Source organism: Triticum urartu, chromosome 7, assembly GCF_003073215.2.
Source record: "Triticum urartu cultivar G1812 chromosome 7, Tu2.1, whole genome shotgun sequence".
Taxonomy (NCBI): domain Eukaryota; kingdom Viridiplantae; phylum Streptophyta; class Magnoliopsida; order Poales; family Poaceae; genus Triticum; species Triticum urartu.
The window spans coordinates 639,769,847-639,790,083 of NC_053028.1; the positions used below are offsets into that span (position 1 = coordinate 639,769,847).

Genomic DNA, 20,237 nt, shown 5'->3' on the forward strand with positions numbered 1-20,237 from the left:
GCGCCCCCACCCCATGCAGAAAATCCTTAACCGCCCGACAGACGTCATCTCGGACTAACGACCAGTGTCGTTGATAGAAAAGGGCTGGTAGCCCATCTGGCCCCGGCGCTTTCGTAGGGCCCATCTGAAAAAGTGCCTTCTCAATCTCCTCGTCTGAAATTGGCGCCAACAGTGACCCATTCATCTCAGGAGTGACTAGCTGAGCAATGTTCTGTAAAACAACATCAACACCCTGGGAACCATCCGACGTAAAGAGATTTTCATAAAAATTGGCAGCCATGTTGCGCATATCCTCATCAACCCGACACACAGAGCCATCGTCTCGTCTTAAAGCTTTCACCGTATTTTTCCTCTTCCGATGGGACGCCCTATTCTGAAAATATCGTGTGTTCTGGTCACCCGCCCGTAGCCAATCCACCCTAGATCGCTGCTTATACGGTATTTCCTCTCTGGCATAAATTTCCCTTAGCTGTTCCTCTAGCTCCTGGACCTCCAGTGAGAATCCAGTGGTAAGAGCTCGTTGTTTTGCATCCAGTAGCTGTACCTTGAGCAATTTTATCTGTCGCCGAATTGAGCCAAAGACCTCCCTAGCCCATCTTTGCATGGACCCCGTCATAGCAGCCAGCCTATTCCAAACCGCACCAAGCCCCTGTTCTCCAGTGCTCGCCGCTTCCCAAGCTTGCGTGACCATCTCATCATACTTTTCGTGGCGAGTCCAGGCCTCCTCGTAACGAAAAGGTCTGTCCGCTCCCCTGCCTAGCTGCGGAGCCGTCTCCATCACATGCACCAGGAGAGCTTGGTGGTCCGACTCCTCCGCCAATATATGCTTGACCATCGTCTCCGGGAAGATGGACAAAAACCTATCATTGCATGTAGCCCGATCAAGCCGAACCTGAATATTATCTTGACCATCCCGCTTGTTATCCCATGTAAAAGGGTAGCCCGAGAATCCGAGATCCGCCAAGCCGCAGTCGGCGAGGCAGTCTCTAAAGTCTTCCATCTGCGAGAAACTCCTTGGGTTACCTCCACGCTGGTCCGTTTGAAACAGAGCCTCATTAAAATCACCCAAACAAATCCATGGGAGATCATCTTGTGCCCTCAGATATCGTATCACATCCCATGATTTCTTTCTTAGTTCTGTCCGTGGTTCTCCGTAAAATCTAGTGATCCTACAGAGTTTCCCCTCACATTCAACCTCCGCATCAATGTAATATTGGCACCAAGGCCTCACTTTGACTTGAACATGATCCCGCCACTAGAGGGCTAGGCCACCGCTCCGGCCAACACAGTCGACCGCCACTCCATTTGAGAACCCCAGACTCCATTTGAGTCTGTCCATAGCCCTTGATTTCTTTTTCGTTTCACTTAAGAAAACCACCGCTGGGTTGTGGGACCGTACCAGGTCACGTAATTCGCCGACTGTCGAGTCCAACCCCAAGCCTCGACAGTTCCAGGCCACAAGATTCATGGCGTCTGGCGGCCCTGCCTGGCAGGGTCCGCCGCTTCGTCGTGTTTCTCAGAGATACGATCAAACACAGAAGAGGTTTTTTGCCTCGTCTCGCGAATGAAGATATCATTACCAACCTGCCTGTCCACGTCTCCCTTAACCAGTGTAGAAGTTATAACTGCGCGCCAGACATACACGAGACGTGCCTATGAGCTGATCCGCAACAGTGCAAATGTTCATATTGCTTCATGCTCTTTTTGCTTTAAAATGTTTGAACTTTGAATTTGTGATCTAGACAAAATCTCAGTCCAACATGTTCAGTATAGGTATTTAGGGCAAATGACGTGCCGAGCACGAAATCATCTTATTTTTCCCAAACCGACTCTCTGGTGTCTACCTGCCACAAGCGCACGAGCGACCATGCGCGGGAACGCGCCTACATGGAACTCAGTGGTTGGGGAACATCCACGTGGGCAAGCGCAACATGTCTTTTTTTTCAACATTTAGTTTTTCTATGTAAATCTTCCAATAACTATGGAAGTTGAACAAATATAGAATTTGAAATTCTGAGAGCTCAAAAAAATTCTGAAAGTTGAACTTTGCTTACAAGTCCTTGCACTCACCCAACCTACCTAGGAAAGAATGGCTAGCACACAAATCGCCCCTACTTATAACCCAAGTCTTAGATTCGCCATTCCTAGCTAAAATAACACAAATCCCCACATAATTTCCACATATTTCCCAGTGCAAAGCTGGAAATGGAACCTCCACCTTTTTTCGCTAGATAGATGGATTTAATTTTTCAGATACACAGACCACCATTATCCTAGCTCTCTTCACACACCACCTCCACCAGAATGCCTTAGTCTCTCGTAGGTGATGCAAGATGGAGTCAAACTTAGCTTGTGTAGCCTGCTATAACCTTGACGACTATCGATGAGATTGTTTCTCTTCTATCTTTGTTGCAGGGTGTTGCCGATCCCGTAGGGCTAGGCTCTAGAACACTGTGTTGATTGATCATGCTTCACCATGCAGAGCGCCTACACCAACATCTCCTGCCAGTTATCACAATACAAGTTGCACATAATTTGGAGTACCCACGTTGGCAACAAGGTCAAAAGTTAGGATAGTTGTTACCCTTTGAAAGGCTAAGCACCAAAGATAATGTTGATCTTAAGACCTGTCCACGCTGCATCTATGTTGTACTTGATGTTTCGTTAATTAAAGAAGGGAACATTTTCCTGTTAATATCATGCGATATGGTTGGATGATCAAAAGGGCCCTAGATTTGATGTCACTTGTCATATTGAGGTGGACTATTCCTTCAGCGAGAGAAGACAAAATAACCTCACCTATTGCAACACACCTGTGGTGACTTCGTATATATTGGAAGGAAATGGATGGTGATCGAGCGAACCTTTGGCCGATGCTACGATGGCCGCCCGACATGCTATCAAGGGGTGTTGCAACCTCTGGCCGGCAAAGCTGAAACGGCAGCCCGTTGGAGCACCAAAAGTGGAGTAGCGGAGCTGCAGACAGCCGACGGCGCTGAGATGAGGGAGAGATGTGCGCGAGCCCCGGCGCGGCGTGCTCGGCAGCGGGGTACTAGATGTGAATGATCGAACGGGTAGGACGAGATTAGCATCCGAAGCAAGAGTTTTGCTCTTCTAGTGAAGGTACATGCAACCAAATAAACCAGAGATAGCATTAGAAGTCGTGCATTCACGCTCGCACCAAGAGGTGCTCTAGCTAGGAAATTAACCCGTGCTCTCTCCTCTCTCTATATATGTGGTCCTCATGCACATTCATACACGCCTATACTCCATTAAGGCATGCGATTTGGCCATTGCCAGCTTGCCAAAACCAGCCGATACGGTGGTGGCGACAGTGAGCGATCGTATCACAGGCTGCACACTGTTTTCTCCCACCAACCCCAGGACCTTTCAGAGTTCTATAAAAGCCGGCTCCATCCTCACATTCTCCCTCACTCGACGTCCACCAATCCCCGACCTCACATCGCTCTTCCTCTCTCCCTCCTCTCCATCCAGATACTTGCTGAGTTCACGATGGAGTTCCTGACAGCCACCGAGGTGCTGGACAAGGCTGCCGCTCTCGCCGCCGACGCCCTCGGCTTGGATGGAGAAGCTCGCGGTGCTTGGGGGTACGAGGAGAAGGCGAGGGCGATCGAACGCTGGTACAAGATGTGTTCGGAGGCGGAGAAGGCCGCTGCCGGGGGGGGAAGCCCTCGTCGCTCCTGAGCTCGCTGGATCGGTTCCTCGCGCAGATGAGACCGCATCAGACGTCAATCACGTCGGCGGCATGAAACGCGACGGCGGGGATCCCTCCATCTGCGCGGCCCTGCAAGCCAAGATCTAGAGATTAGCCGCTCCTGGAATTCTCTATTGCGAACTGTGTGCTGTCGCAGATTTGATTAGTTCGTCGCCTTGTTTTCCTTTTCTTCAAGTATCTTCCCGGGTTTATCTTAGCTCGTTTAATTTTCTGCAGTTCCAGTTTCGTTGTAGCGCAACTATCGTGTACTCTCTTTTTGTATCGTGGATCCGATGAAGATCCACCCAGGAATTTGTCAGAAATTTTGCCAGTAGTGTTGTTTGTTGTTTCTCAATCCCGTGCTTAATTAGTTATGTGCTTCTCTTGTGGCCCCTGGGAGACTAGATGTTAATTAGTCTCGTAAATGACATCTTTTTCGGACCGGGAGGAAGGAAGAACAACTCTTGTAGATGGCCGCCGCCATGGGCAGTCCCTGTCGATCGTGACTTTGTGAGGTCGCTGCAGAGGTTCTTGACGCAGAGGAGATCGGACCAGATGTCCAACCTGACGGCCGGGATTCCTCACTAGGCTAGTCGTTCCTGGAGAACTCAATAAATATAGTTTGGTTGTAGCGCAAGTGCAACTACTTTTCGTGTACTTCCTTTTTCTACTTTGTTCTTCCGGTTTACAGGCTCATCGTAAAATTCTCGCCAACCAGTTTTTTTGTTCATTGTTTTTTTTTGTTCATCTTAAAATTCTCGCCAACCCGGTTTAGAGTATCATGGGTCCAATGAAGGTTGATCCGGAAATTGCTCGGAAATTCTGCCATTGTAGTTGTTGCTCCCGTGCTTAATTAGTTTTTGTGCGTGTATTGTGGCCCTGTGTGTATAAGTACATCTTAATTAGGCTCGTAAATGCCTTACTTTTTTATTTTCAAGATGCATCTAGCTAGATGAAATATTTGGGTTTTAGGGGACGAATGAAATGTTCTTGTGGATACCTCCAGGTCCTTGCAAGATCTAGCGATTAACTAAGCTAGGCTTTCGTAGATTTAATTAGTACTGCATCTTGTTTTCCTCTTCATCTTGTACTTTCTTTTTGTCTTGTGATTCCGATGATGATCAATCGGAAATTGGTCAGAAATCTTGCCATTTTGTCGTTACTCCCGTGTCTAATTAGTTTGGTGCGGGGGGGGGGGGGGGGGGGGGGCTAGTTAGGCCTGTAAATGACTTCTTTTTATTTCGATCGATGCATCACATCTAGGCGAAAACTTTCTTGTAGACGCACACGGATAGCGAACTCAGTTATTCAAAATCTAACGAAGCAAGGATATCATGCCTTTTTTTTTGTTGAAAGTGGATAAATATGTCTACATTCAATTCTTGATGGGCATTATTCCCCTTGGATCTGACTCAAACGACCATGTGTGCATACTTCGATTCCCAAAAAGTTTGCCACGATGAACTGTGCCTTTTCCCACTTCCCGACACATTTTAGCCATGTAGAAGTTATAAGTGCACACCAGGCATACATGAGCTGTGCCTATTATATGATCCGCAACATTTCAGATGTTTATATTGATTCATGCTCTTTTTGTTTTCATATGTTTAGACATTGAATTTTTGATTTAGATAAACTCTCAATGCAATATGTTCAATATAGGTATTTAGGGCAAATGACGTGCCGAGCACGAAATCATCTTATTTTCCCCAAAGAACTCTCTAGCGTCCAACTGCCGCGAGCGCCCGAGGGACCATGGGCTGGAGTATGCCTACGCGGAAACTCAGTGGGGTCCAGGGACACCCACGTGGGCACCCACATGTCTTTTCTCTTCCAACATTTCCTTTTCTATGTACAACTTCAAATTATTATGAAAGTTCCAAATATAGAACTTGAAATTTTGAGAGCTCAAACTTTTTCTGGAAGCTGAAGTTTGCTTACATGTCCTTGCACTCGTCCCACCTACCTAGGATCGCTACTACAAAAATCACCACTACCTATAAGCCAAGTCTTAAATTCATCATTCCTAGCCAAAACAACAAAAAAGCCCTAAATAGTTTGCACATATTTTCCAGTGCAAAGTTGGAAATGGCACCTACACATTTTTTCGCTAGATACATATGCATTTAATTTCTCAGATCCAGAGACCACCATTATCCTAGCTCTCTGCACACACAACCTACACTAGAATGCCTTAGTCTCATAGGTTATGGATGGAGTCGAACTTAGCTTGCGTACCTGGCTATAACCTTGACGACTATCGATGAGCTTGTTTCCCTTTGATCTTTGTTGTAGGGCACTGCACCGGCATCTCCTGCCAGCTAATGGAATACAAGTTGTACATCATTTGGAGTCCCCGCGTCGCCAACAAGGTCAAAAGTTAGGATGATTGTTGCCCTTTGAAAGGCTAAACACCAAAGCTAATCTTCATCATAAGACCTGTCCACACTGCATCTATGTTGTACTTGATGTTTCGTTAAAGTGGGGAACATTTCCCCATTAGTGTCATTCCATGTGGCTAGATGATTGCAAGGACTTGAGTACCTCCAACCCACTAGGTATCAAACCCTAGATCTGATGTCATGTGTGTCATATTAATGTGGACTATTCCTTCAGTGTGAGAAGACAAATAAAATCCCGCCTATGGCAGCACATGTACGCTAACTTCATAAATCTTGGAAGGTATCTCTCATGGGCCTTGCCCACAACATCCTAGCGCTATCCCTTCCTTATTCCTTCCATATCCCTTCGCTCGATAGGACTTCTCTTCCCCCACGGCTATCTGCCCCAAATCAACGCACTTGACTCAATTTTGCTTTGTTGTCCCTAACCTTGACATTCCCTACGCTGCCCCGGCCAACGTCCTCCCTCCATAGCCATATGCCCGTCTGTGTTTCATATCTCGCCACCCCCATCCCTTGGTTTTCTTCATCTGCTTCAATTTGTGGTCAGAGTGAGTTGGTCGACACCCTACTGTGAGCAACGACGCGGACACACTCTTTCACGGTGCTCCAAGCTAGCCGCCACTCACCGCCTACGCTGCTCGTGAGCTAGGCCGTATGGTACTACGAGGGATACATGTTGTGTTTTGTCAACTAAGCCACCATGGGAAACAACAACTTGTGTGTGGTGAAGCAGCAACCCTGGAGTGACACCTGGGGTGGGCGGTTCTGAACGGCCGCGGTGCTAAACTAGCAGGTGTCGAAAACAAGGTCAAAAGTTAGGATCGATGTTTCCATTTGAAAGGCTAAACACCAAAGCTATTCTTCATTATAAGACTTGTCCACAATGCATCTATGTTGTATTTGATGTTTCCTCAAAGAAGGGAACACTTCCCCGTTAGTGTCATACATATGGCTTGATGATCACAGGGACTTGCATACCTCCAACACACTAGGTATCAAACCCTAGATTTGATGCCATGTATGCAGATTAATGTGGACTATTCCTTCTATGAGAGAAGACAAATAATCTTGCCTATGGCAACACATCTGTGTTGACTTCATAAATCTTGGAAGGAAAGGTATGGTGATCGAGCGAACGATCGATCACCACCATGTGCAACATCTCTCTCGTTGTCCTTGCCAACAACATCCTAGCACTCTCCCTTTCGTATCCCTTCCATATGGATTCGCTCAATAGGACATCTCTTTCCTCACAACCTTATCCCCCAAATCAACGTGCATGACACGATATTGATTATGCCCTGTTGTCGCCAACCTCGACCTTCCCTATGCTGCTCCGGCCAATGACTTCTCTATAGTGGTATGCCCATCGGGGTTTCCTATCCCGCGATCAGCCTTAGATTCCTCCGATCTGCTTCATTGGTTGGTCAGGGTGAACTGGTCAGCACCTACTGTGAGCAACGACATAGACACACTCTTAACACTGAGGGGGAGGCTTACCTGTGCTACAGGCTAGCTGCCTCTCGTCACCTGCATTGTGCGTGAGTTGGGCCCCATGGTACTACTAGGAACGCATGCTGGGTGTTGCTAGCTGAGCCACGGGGGAAACAACAACACATGTGTGGTGATCCACCGACCTCAGAGAAACACTCGAGGTGGGCGCTTGTGAGCGGGCGGCAGTGCTGCACTAGCAGGCGTCGCATCGGAGATGGAGGCGATAGGGGAGAGAAGCGATGGCAGTGCTATGAACAGTCCACACCAAAGCTACAACCAACGAAGGGGTATAGTTGGGACTTTAGCCAGAGGGGCACATGGTGCTAGGATTGGCAGCGCCGATGTCCCCGCGAGGCGACGAGTGGTGTGATGCAGGCTACAATCACGGGCGGCGGGAGCTATGGGTGCAGCTAGCAGATGCTATGACGGTCGATCAAAAGGCTATGAAGGGGTGTTGAAACTTCTGGCAGGCAAAGTTGGAACCATGGTGCGTTGGAGAGCTTCAGTAGTGGGGTAGCGAAGCTGCAGACAGCCGACGACACTGCGTCAAGGGAGAGACGCGCGCAAGCACCGCACGCCCGGCGCGGCAAGCTGGGGTAGGTGCTTGGATCCACTGCGCAGCGGGGGTACTAGATGTGAGTGATCGAACGGGTAGGGCGAGATTAGCATCCAAAGAAAGAGCTTTGCTCTTCTAGTGAAGGTACGTGCGACAAAACAAACAAGAGATAGCAGAAAAAAAACACTGCAGTTGTTCTTTTCTGAAATGAGGCAAAAGATTTGCCATTTTCATTGATTAAGAAAAAGAAAGTTGCTCGGTTAATTAAAGGAAAAGCGGGGAAAAACCTAGATACAAACCTCACAAGGGGCACATGCGGACGACCTGGCCACAACTACGCCAAACAATCGACCAAAGCATCAAGGACATGGCAGCTCCAATTTGGCCAACGAGCTTCACAAGAGAATGTTGCAAGTCTCACACCGACCTAGTCCAGCACATCACAGCATCCGGAGAGCGCCACCCGAAGAAAAACCACCCTCACGGACAGGAGGTCGCCACGCTGCTCTGCAGCCACAGCACCACGCGGACGCATTGCCGTAGGAAGAAACCACCGCTAGCCGGCCAAATCTGACCATGTCGGGCTGGATCCGGCAGCGGCCAGCCCTCCCATGGACCACCATCGCCCGGCCGTCACGGAGCTGGAGACCTAGCCGGGGAGCCACCAGCGTTGACAACCAGAGCGCCACGCCCTCGCACACTGACTGCTACCATGGGGGAGACTGGCGCGTCACCAGGCCCGGCCGTCGCGCCGCCCTTCGCCACAAAGCCAAGGCCGCCGCCCAAATCCGGCATACGGACCGCGCTGTCACGGGCCGGGAGAGCCCCACCGCCGTTGTCCGCTGCGCGGGCTTAGCCCGGCCGTGTCATTCGGCGGTGGCGAGGGGTTGAGGAGAGAAGGGGTGGTAGGTGGCGGCGGTGGGATTAGGCTCCGCCCGAGCCGCCCCGGGAGGTGACGCGGGGGGCGAGGGGTGGAAAGTGAATAATCCTTAAAAGCTTTACGTTGCACCAACACGAGTGGTACATTCAGTTGTTACCAGGCAAACAAATACAGTATCTATACCAATATAAAAAGACCCAAATGGGTAGATCTAAATCATCTCGACCATCAAATCATGTTACCTAGCGGTTCAAATTGCTTCAATATTAAGCACCAAACATGTTTAACGCTCTAATTACCCATCACTGCCATTGGTTATAAACACGTTTGACTCAATGCTATCCCTTGAAATCTGCCATGTAATTAATATCCTACCATTCCCGTGAAAAATTAATTGATATCTTACCAAATACCAACATGCAACAGATATATTTTACCTAATATAACGTGCAACTAATATTCTACTTAATATAAACTTGCATTGCACGTACATTATTACTAGTAAACACAAGTGGTACATTTACGTTGCACCAACACGTGCTCTCACCTTTATGTGATCCGCATGCACATCCATGCACACGACTCCATTAAGGCATGCGATATGGCCATTGCCAGCTTGCCAAAACCAGCCGATACGGTGGTGGCGACAGTGAGGCGTGCCCGAACGAGCGAACTAATCTCGTGCCCGAAAGAGGAAACAACACACCGACAGATCCCTCTCTTCCTTCTAACAAACGCTATCCCCGCTAGGTTTCCCTCCCTGCGCCACAACCCGTGAGGCGGCCGTCGAGGGCCTCCAGATCCGCTCGCCGCGAGCCTCCTCTCCTCTTCCTCCCTCCTCCCTTGCCGCCGCCTGGGGGCGCGGTCGGGCCGGCGCTGGCGGCGGCGGGGCCTGTTCTTCCCCCGGCGCGACGGGGCGGCGCAGGCCGCTTCTTCGGGTGCGGGCACGGTGCAGACGCGGGGTACCGCGGCGTGGTGGCGCGAGCCTCCTGGCGGGCGTGGCGCGGCGTGGCCGGCTGCCCGGTGGTGTGCGCCTCGCCATGGCGGCCGGATCCGTCCGGCAGGCGGCGCGGGCTGCAGGCGGCGTGGGCGGCGGCTGGGGTCCGGCTTTGGGCCCCCGGCGGCTACGTTGGTTCCTCTCCGTCGCGGGCGTGCGGTGGTGGTGCGGCTCGGCCGGTGGCGGTCAGGCGACCTGGTGGTGGTGGCTGGCGGCGCGTGTGGTGGTGGTGCTTCCACTTGGCGGCGCTTTGTGCAGGGAGGCAGGGGAGCGGCTTGGACAGGGGCGGCGGCGTCGACGGCGTGCCGGCTACAGCGCGAAGGCGGGAACTTGATGGGCCTCGGAGATCCCGGCCGAGCCTGTGCGACCACGGGCCTGATATGTCCCTGCTATTGCGTCCGGTCAGCTACCGTCTTCGGCGGTGGAGGTGGGCCCCTCCCGCGTGCCGATGGTACTGCTGCCCTAGTCCCAGCTCCTCTCCTTCTTTGTGCGACCATGCTTCACGGTGTCATGGTGAGACGGCGTGAGAAGCTTCGTGACCGGGTTGACGCAGGGTGAGGATCTGTTTGGTGGCGAGCTCTGGAGTGCCTGAGATGGAGGTTGGGATCGGGAGAAATCCTTGTTGGCTTGGCCGACACTGACGCGGTGGCGCTTGTGGGTACCGCCTGACCTTCCTGAAGGGCGTCAGGGCTACCCTTCCTCTCTCCTCACAGCGTACCGGGGGAAACCCTTGACAGCAGCGTCGTCCTCGTCGCGTCTCTTCTTGGAGGTGTTGATTGGTATCGACGCTTCGGAGGCTCGGAGCTTGGTGGACGATCTCCGGTGGGTGCAGCGGCCACGAGGCTTCTTCGTTTTTTGTCGACCTACCGTTGTTGGCATTAATTTCTCTTGTTTTCTCTTTCTTTTCTTTTGGGCGTGACTGTGCTGCTTCCGTCCCAGCATCTATCGTTAGATGTATCGGTTGATTGCTTTGTATACAAAGCGGGAAACCTTTTTCGGCAAGCCGCAAAAACCTACGGCACACTATTTTCTCCAACCTCTGGATCTTCAGAGTTCTATAAAATCCAGCTCCACCCCCATATTCTCCCTCACTCTCCATCGACCAATCCCCTACCTCGCTCTTCCTCTCTCCCTCCTATCTATCCAGATTCCTGCCGAGTTCACGATGGAGTTCACGCTGAAAAGCACCGAGGTGCTGGAGAAGGCTGCCACTCTGGCCGCTGACGCCCTCGGCTTGGAAGGAGAAGCTCGCGGTGCTTGGGGGACCGAGGAGAAGGCGAGGGCGCTCAAACGCTGGGCCAAGATATGTCTGGAGGTGGAGAAGGGAGCTGTCAGGGGGAAAGTCCCCGTCGCTCCTGTGGTCGCTGGACCGGTTCCTCGCGCAGAGGATATCGGATCAGACGTTAATCACGTTGGCGACGGCGGGGATCCATCCATCTCCGCGGCCGTGCAAGATGCAGCGATTAACTAGGATTGTGCCGTCCGAGATTTATCTTTGAGCTGTCGTTTAATTTTCTTCTCTTCCAGTTTCGTTGTAGCGCAACTATCCACCTGGAAATTTATCAGAAATTCTACGAGTACTTATTATTGGTCCCGTGCTTGTTCGTAAATGCCTTCTTGTTATTTCGATCGATCCATCCATCCATCCAGACTCAAGATGGCAACGGGCCCCGAAACCCGCGTCCCCGCGGGTTTTTACCCTATTAGGGAACGAGGATGGGCGTCTTTTCATCCCCGCGGGACTGTTGTTGGGCACATTATACAACCCGACACGTTTCGTGGGTTTGCATCCGTTTCCGTAGTCCCCAAACCCGAAACCCGGCAAAATACATTTTTTGTATCAAGCACAGCTCCGGCGCGGCCCAACCCAAAACTACCGAGCCTGAGCGACCGAGCCCCCCCCACCCCCCGCGTCGAAGGCCAAACCAACCCCTCGCTGGGTGGCCAGTATCGCTCGCTCCTTTCCCCCTCGCTCGAGCCCTCATCTCTCTCTCCCCCACATAATACCTAACCCTAAACCTAGGACCCCAGCCGCCGCCTGGCTCGATCCAATCTCGCAAGATCCGCCGACCACGATCTGCGCCGGCGAGCCCCACGTCTTCTCCACCGCCGCCGGTCTGATCTGGAGAAAGGGCGCCGCCACCAGTGACGAACCCCATGGTAGCCTCTTCACGTCCCAAGTCAGGTGAAAGGGCGCCGCCGCCGGTGCCGCCGGCGAAGTCTACAGCCACTCACCGCATTCCTCTCTCTACTACAACTACGCGCGGTGGTGGTGGAAGGGCAGCAGGTCGTGGCCTTCGTGGAAGAGGAGGCAGGCGGCTTTCAAATCCAATTCCCGAGCCTCCATCCAACTTCAACGTCCGCAAGAAGTTAAAGACTATGTATGTTGTTTAAATCTGCTGAAATACACTCTATATAGCTGTTGAACCATCTACTATTGTTTTTTTTGTTGAAATTTGCTCAAGTTATCCTGCTGAAATGTGCTTGTTTTGCTGCTGAAATGTTATTCTTTGTCGCCATTATGTCTGTTTAAATATTTTGATTTTCTCGTGGGTTCCCCGTGGGTTCTCCGAAACCCGATGGGTTTCGGGGACGGGCAGAAAACTAGCCCCGCGTACGATGATGGGGACGGGAACGGATTTACGATTTTCTCGTGGGGATAGGTTTGGGAAGGCAAAACCCGATGGGTTTCGTCCCGGTTGCCATCTGAAATCCAGACGGAAACTTCTGGTTTTCCGGGAGGAAAGAAAAACTCTTGTTGATGGCCCTCGATCGTGAGGTCACCGGAGAGGTTCCTCGCCCATCTAGCGATTCCTCCATCTACAAGAGGTCTTCATGGATCCGATGAAGATCGTAAGTAGTCAGAAATTCTGCCATGTTAGGTGTTGCTCCCGTGCTTAATTAGTTTTTTGTGCGTGTATTCTGTGGCCCTGTATGGGTGAGTATATCTTAATTAGGCTCGTAAATGACTTATACTTTTTATTTTCACGATTAATCTAGCTAGATGAAAATTTTGGGTTCTTTTTGGGAGGAATAAAAAATCCTTGTAGATACATAAGGAGCACGTACGATTGCATAAGCATGCATATACTTTTTTTATAAAAAAAAGAAGGATGATCCCGGCCTGTGCATCTGGAAGATGCATACGGCCATTTTATTAATTATTTTCGAGGACCTTACAAAGTAGAACAACAATATGTTTAAAATCACCATCTTGGTAACATCTACCGCTACTCCTATCCATATGATGAAGGGGTGCAAGCTGGGCCATATACCCAGACCTCTCATCTAAGCCTAACATCTAAAACCGGAGACCCCGACCGAGCCATCTGTGAGGTCCGAGGCACAAACCGATCCGGCGCACTCACATGTGTCATCGTCGCCATCTTCCACTGGTCCATCTTCAGAGTAGATTAAGGTGTCAACCTTGGCGAGTCCTCCGCCATCGACGCCAAACGACGACCTCCACCTACGCGAGCCTTGGCAGGTCCTCCGCCATCGACGCCAAACGACGACCTCCACCTACGCGAGCCTTGGCAGGTCCTCCGCCATCGACGCCATCCATTGTATATTTCATCATATTTTGGCAAACAAAAGTAAATTGAACTTCTCCGCGCCGGTGAGATAACTTTATAATTTGCAACACTAAAAATAAATTTTGCCACCTAATTATATTGAATCGACCATGAATCCTCCAATTAATTTTAGCTTGGCTATCATCATTATTCCATGGAGTCTAGACATCCACTGCCCTCGTCTTTCATCCATACCCAACACAACCAAATTAATTAGTCAGAAGGATTGCCATACAAAAATTAGTCAGAAGGACATCCTACTCGTCTCCGCTAATTCACTAGATCTCCGCGCAGGTGAGATAAGTTTATAATTTGCAACACTAAAAATAAATTTTGCCACCTAATTATATTGAATTGACCATGAATCCTCCAATTAATTTTAGCTTGGCTATCATCATTATTCCATGGAGTCTAGACATCCACTGCCCTCGTCTATCATGCATCCATACCCAACACAACCAGATTAATTAGTCAGAAGGATTGCCATACAAAAATTAGTCAGAAGGACATCCTACTCGTCTCCGCTAATTCACTAGATCTCCTAATTCTGCCACAAACAAATCATATATCAATCTAGCTAGCTCGGTTGGATGATGCATCAGGAAGATGCTAACCTGATCAATCTGTAGTTCAAAACTGCCTGCCAGGGCCGGTGGTATTGTTACTCCTTTCCATGGTGATGAACATGAAAGTACTCGATCCGCCATTGGAGGAGGAAGCATCGAGGGAGGGCTAGCTCTGCGGGAGGAGGCTGTGTCGGCGGCAGGGTCGCGCTCGTACTTGGGGACTTGAGTTGTCGTGCGTGATATGTGGCCAGGCCGATCGCTAATATCGTCATGCGCGGACCTACGCGAGGGAAACGGAAGTTCCACCAATTTAGCAAATCGCTGATTTACTTGCCCACATCTAATGTCCGCATGTACAGGTCTGTTGCATCAAAATTTGCCTAGAATCATCTTTCCTCATGGGCCTGATACAGATAACTGTAATGAACGAGGGGAGAAGGGGATCGAGAGGGGTGAGGGCAGCGTGAGAGAGAGACTTGGAGAGGAATAAGAACCTTACTTCCAGAGGAAGGATTGGGTGAGAGGTTGAGCTGGTTACATCACACACACCACAACAGCCACAGGCGGCCAGCTTATAAGCTCACGCGACTCACACACGCACACGCCGGTGGGTCCCTCCCGCAGGGTTGCCAAGTCACCCATGCCAAGTGGCCAGGTGTGACATTCTCTCCCTCTTAAGACTGAGCTTCTTTCTGGGAACTTGCCCCCGAGTCCTTCCAAATGGCTGTTGAAGGAAAACGCTGCCGGAGAACCTCATAATCTTCCCATGTGGTGGCGGCCGGCGAGCCCTCGCCCCACCGCACCTTGACCTGCACGATGGCAGCATTCCCACGCTTCATCATGCGTCGTTCCAGCAGCTGCGTTGGTGCTGCCGACGACACGAAGAGGTCCAGCACGCGCGGCAGCTCTGCGTACACCGGCGTGTAGTCCGGCGTGGATGGCTTGAGCTGGGATATGTGGAAGACAGGGTGCACCTGACTCACGGGCAGCAGGTCCAGCTTGTACGCCATGAGACCGATCTTCTCAAGGACAGTGTACGGGCCGAAGAATTTGAAGGCGAGCTTGGCACAAGGCCGGCTGATGACCGAGCGCTGCACGTAGGGCTGCAGCTTCAACAGCACTTGCTCGTCGACCTGGAACTGGCGCTCCTTGCGATTGCGATCGGCCTGCTTCTTGAAACGGCGCTGAGCGTGCTTCAGCTGGGCGCGGATGTGCTCTGTGTGCGCCGCCCAGTCCATGTCTTCGCCGTGTGCTCGTCCGCTGGCCAGGCCGGCATTGCCCCTAGGTTGGCCTCCCTCCCGTAGTGCGCCTTGAAGGGAGTGCCACCATGCACCGGAGATACATCTCCATGCACTGGTTCATGCGCTCGCTCTGGCCGTCCGTCTGCGGGTGGTACGCGGTGGAGTAGAGCAATTTGGTGCCCGCGCCGGCGAACAGTTGCTTCCATAGGTTGCTGGTGAACACCTCGTCGCGGGCGGAGACGATCGAAGCGGGGATGCCGTAGAGCATCACTACATTGTCCCAGAATGCCTTCGCCACTTGCGGTGCATGGAACGGGTGGCTCAGGGGAACAAAATGGGCGAACTTGGTGAACCGGTCCACCACCACCATGATTGTGTCCGCACCGTCTGACACGTGCAGCCCGTCCATGAAATCCATCGTGAGATCCTCCCACAGCGCGGTCAGCACCGGAAGAGGTGCCAGGAGTCCTGCCGGCTTGCAGTGCTCGTGCTTCGCCTGCTGGCAGATCGCACACTGCTGCACAAATTCCTCGACGTCGCGCTTGAGACCGCGCCACTCGAAATGCTTGCGCACACGCTGGTACGTCGCCGTGGCACCGGAGTGGCCACCCACCGCGCTGTTGTGGAGCGCGGCGATGAGCTTAGTGCGGAGCGCGGCGTTGGCACCGATCGAATGACACCGCGATGCAGCTCGTAGCCGTCGTCGTCCAGGCTGGCCAGGGAGAGCTTCTGAAGGTGATCTTGTGCATCCGGGTTCGTGGAGTAGGAGATGAGCACTTCCTGTATCCAGGCCAGCTGGCACGTTGAAAGCGCGGCCAGGTCGAGCTGCTTGCCGACGCGCGACAAGGCATCGGCCGCTCCGTTGTCCAGTCCCCGCTTGTACTGAAACCTGAATTGCAGTCCCACCAATTTTGCCATGGCCTTGCGTTGCAGCTCGGTCTCCAGGTGTTGTTCGCCCAGGTTGCAGACGGACTTGTGGTCCGTGAGGATGTCGAAGGGGCCACGCTGCAGGTACGGCCGCCATTTGTCGATCGCCATCATCACGGCCAGAAATTCCTTCTCGTACGTCGATAGTTGCTGGTTGCGCACTCCCAGGGCCTTGCTGAAGTAGGCGACCGGGTGGCCTCCCTGGACCAGCACCGCACCTACTCCCGTGTCGCACGTGTCCTTCTCGATCGAGAACGCTTGTCGAAGTCCGGGAGCGCGAGCACTGGCGTGGTGACCATCGCCGTCTTGAGCCGATCGAAGGCCGCTTGACCTTGCTCCGTCCAGGCGAAGCCTTTCTTGGTGAGCAGCTGTGTTAGTGGCTTGGCGATGATGCCGTAGTGCGGCACGAATTTTCTGTAGTAGCCGGTGAGGCCTAGAAAACCGCGCAGCTCGGTGGCGTTCATCGGCGTCGGCCACTGTTCCATCGCGCTCGTTTTCTCCTTGTCTGTGGCCACACCCTCCTTGGAGATCACGTGGCCGAGGTAGTCGATGTGATCAGCGGCGAAAGTGCACTTGGGCTCCTTGACATAGAGCTGGTGTGCGCGAAGGAGCTCAAAGACGATGCGCAGGTGCTCCAGGTGCTCCTCCATGGTCTCACTGAAGACGAGAATGTCATCCAGAAAGATGATCACAAACTTGCGCACATACTTACCAAAGATGGCGTTCATTAGGCACTGGAACGTGGCCGGCGCGTTCGTGAGGCCGAACGACATGACCCTGAACTGGAAGTGTCCGTGGTGCGTCTTGAACGCCGTATTGTACTCGTCCTCCTCGCGCATCCTGATCTGATGGTAGCCAGCGCGCAAGTCTAGCTTGGAGAAGACCGCAGCACCGGCCAATTCGCCGAGCAGCTCGTCGATGATGGGCAGAGGAAACTTGTTTTTGATGGTCGCGTCGTTGAGGCGGCGATAGTCGACGCAGAACCGCCAGGTGCCGTCCTTCTTCTTGACCAGCAGGACCGGCGCGGCGTACGGGCTCACACTGTGCGTGATCACACCGGCGTCTAGCATTTCCTTGACCTGGCGCTCGATCTTGTCCTTCTGGAGCGGCGAGTAACGGTATGGGCACGTGTTCGCGGGGACCGTGCCCTCGACCAGTGTGACGGCATGGTCGTACTGGCGGTGTGGAGGGAGCCCATGCGGCGCCGTGAACACATCGACGAACTCCTCCAGAAGATCAGCGAGCGGTGTCTGGCTGGCACACTTACGCCATGGTGGCGGTGCGCGCCGGCACATGTCCACCATGGCCATTGCCCAGATGTCGTTGCCCCGCGATCATCTTGCGCAACTCGTTGGGTTTGATCGCCTTGAGCGTGGTGGATGCCTTCGTGGGCACGCCCCGGAGCGCGACCTCTTCGCCGTCGTGGGTGAACTTGACCCACTTGTCCTGCCAGTGACACGTCATGGGACTGTGCTAGGCGAGCCAGTCCATGCCCAGGATGCCGTCGTAGGCGCTAATGTCCAGCTCGTGCATCGGTGTGGCGAACGTGTGCCCCTGCATCCACCACTTGAGCCCGGGCACGATACGGTTGCAGGTGAGACGGTCACTGTTGGCAACGCGCACGTCCACCCGCGGCATCTCTTCCGTCGCCAGCCTGAGGCGATCGACAAAGGACTTCTTGACGAAGTTGTGCGAACTGACAGAATCGAGTAGAAGCAACATGATCTGGTTGCCCACCAGCGCACCAGACGGATCGTAGTCGCCGAGTCCGTGCCGTCCAGGGCGTGCGACGAGAGGAGGTAGCACTCGGGGGCGTCCCCAGCAGGAGCGGGCGGCTGCGCGGCTGGTCCGGGGTCGTCGAGCAGTTGCAGGGCGTGGATGGTGTCGTCGGAGAGCACCTCTCCGTGATCGCCGATACTGATGGTGAGCAGCTGGGCGGGCTGGGCGCACTGGTGCTCACGCGAGTAGCGGTCGCCGCACTTGAAGCACAGGTTATTAGCACGGCGGTAGTCACGAAGTTGCCGCTCGCGTGCGTAGTCGTCCGTGGGGGCGCGGTTGGGCGCGACCGCCCGTGGTTGTGGAGGAGTCGTCGCCGGTGGAGGCCGTCCCGCTGGCGTGATGCGTGGGCGTGCACGCGTCGTACCCAATTCCTCCTCTTGAATGCATGCCAACACCGACGCCCTGGTGATGCTCGAGGGCGCCTGAAGCCGAACCGGGGCGCGTAGCTCGTCGTTCAAGCCCAGGATGAACTGGGTGACGAAGAACTTGGTGTTGATGGACGGGTCGAGCGCAAGCAGATGGTACATTTGCTCGTCGAACGCCGCGCGAGACTCGGCGACAGTGGCAGGCTGGGGAAGCTGCATCAGCTTGTGCATGACCACCTCAAACTCGTCGGCACTGAACTCCTCCAGCACAGCGGACGTGAACACTTCCCAGGTGATGCCGTGATGTGTTTGACGAAATTCCTGCAGCCAGTGCGCGGCTTGGCCTTCGATGTACAGCGCCGCGGTGGCCACCCAGTTGTGTGGTGCGACCTTGTAAAGCTCGAAGTACGCCAGAAGCGATCCAGCCACAGGTACGGGGCGGAGCCATCGAACCGAGGGAAATCGTGCTTCGGTGGCTTGTGGTAGTCGTTGTCGTAGTAGCCTGCTGTTGGAGAGGGAACAACAGCCGGAGCGGCGAATCCGCCCTGAGGAGCCACTGGAACCAACAGAGGGCGATGGTCACCGAGGCGCGCGTGCGCGGTCGCAGGGCGGCCTGGTTCGGCGGCCATGCGCGGCAAGTGAGGAGGCGGCGGGGGCTGTGGTGGTTGTTGTTGCGGAGCGGCGGGCTGGTGAAGCACGGTGGTGACCGAGCCCAACGGCGATGCAGAGCCCTCCACCGTCTTGCAGGTCGCGCCGACGTCGGCCTGGGTTAGATCGATCTATCAGGCGAGTCCACGCACGTCCTGCGAGATCTGTGCGTTGAAGGCAGCCTGAATCTCGATCTGCTTGTCGTGGATCGCCTTCTGCTCGTCCATCTTGGCGAGGAGAGACTTGAGCATCTTGGTGATGTTGCTGTTGCTCTCTTCCATGGCGGCCAACACCTGACGCGTCGCCGCCGAAGCTTTGGAGGGAGCTGTCGTCTCACTTGGGAGAGATCGAACCCCGCGATGGATTTCGGGTGCGCTTGCCAAAGCAGCACACACCGGCGCGGTGGATGTTACCGATCTTCAACCAGCTCGACGGGGAGAAAAAAATTTGGGGCGCTTTTGGCTCTGAGTGCCAACTGTAACGAACGAGGGGAGAAGGGGATCGAGAGGGGTGAGGGCAGCGTGAGAGAGAGACTTGGAGAGGAAGAAGAACTTTACTTCCAGAGGAACGATTGGGTGAGAGGTTGAGCTGGTTACATCACACACACCACAACAGCCACAGGCGGCCAGCTTATAAGCTCACGCGACACACACACGCACACGCCGATGGGTCCCTCCCGCAGGGTTGCCAAGTCACACATGCCAACTGGCCAGGTGTGACAATAACACACAAACGTTGGGGCCCCACTCTTTCGGGGGCCCGGGACGGCCTGCCCCCTGCCCCCCATCAGGGCCGGGCCTGGGAAGTGAGGAGATCAGTCCATACCGACGCCTTCAAGGAGGGGAACGACACCCTTAGGCGTCGCCGTCGGCGCGGCCGGTCATGGCCGGCCAGGGATTTCGCCCGAACTAGATCCCCGCCACCACGAGCGCCTCCTGTACAGAACCGGAGACCAAGGGAAGCACGGCCCGACCAGGCTGGCCCGCACGCCGAACAGGGAAGGAGGGGAGGCGCCAGATCGTGCGCACCGACTAAACTTTTCTAAAATGATTTTCTTTTCCTTTTTCTTTAAAGGGGGTCAATATGTCT

At 53.4% G+C, this 20,237-nt stretch overlaps 1 protein-coding gene and 1 pseudogene across 1 annotated transcript; both read left to right on the plus strand.

The window, feature by feature from the left end:
* The first annotated feature begins 3,279 nt into the window (after positions 1 to 3,279).
* On the plus strand, positions 3,280 to 4,039 carry LOC125519267 (annotated as a pseudogene).
* A 7,173-nt stretch (positions 4,040 to 11,212) lies between these two features.
* Positions 11,213 to 11,518, plus strand: LOC125524673. Its single transcript, XM_048689708.1, has one exon. The coding sequence runs from the start codon at positions 11,213 to 11,215 to the stop codon at positions 11,516 to 11,518; it is 306 nt and encodes a 101-aa protein (XP_048545665.1).
* The last annotated feature ends 8,719 nt before the right edge of the window (positions 11,519 to 20,237 follow it).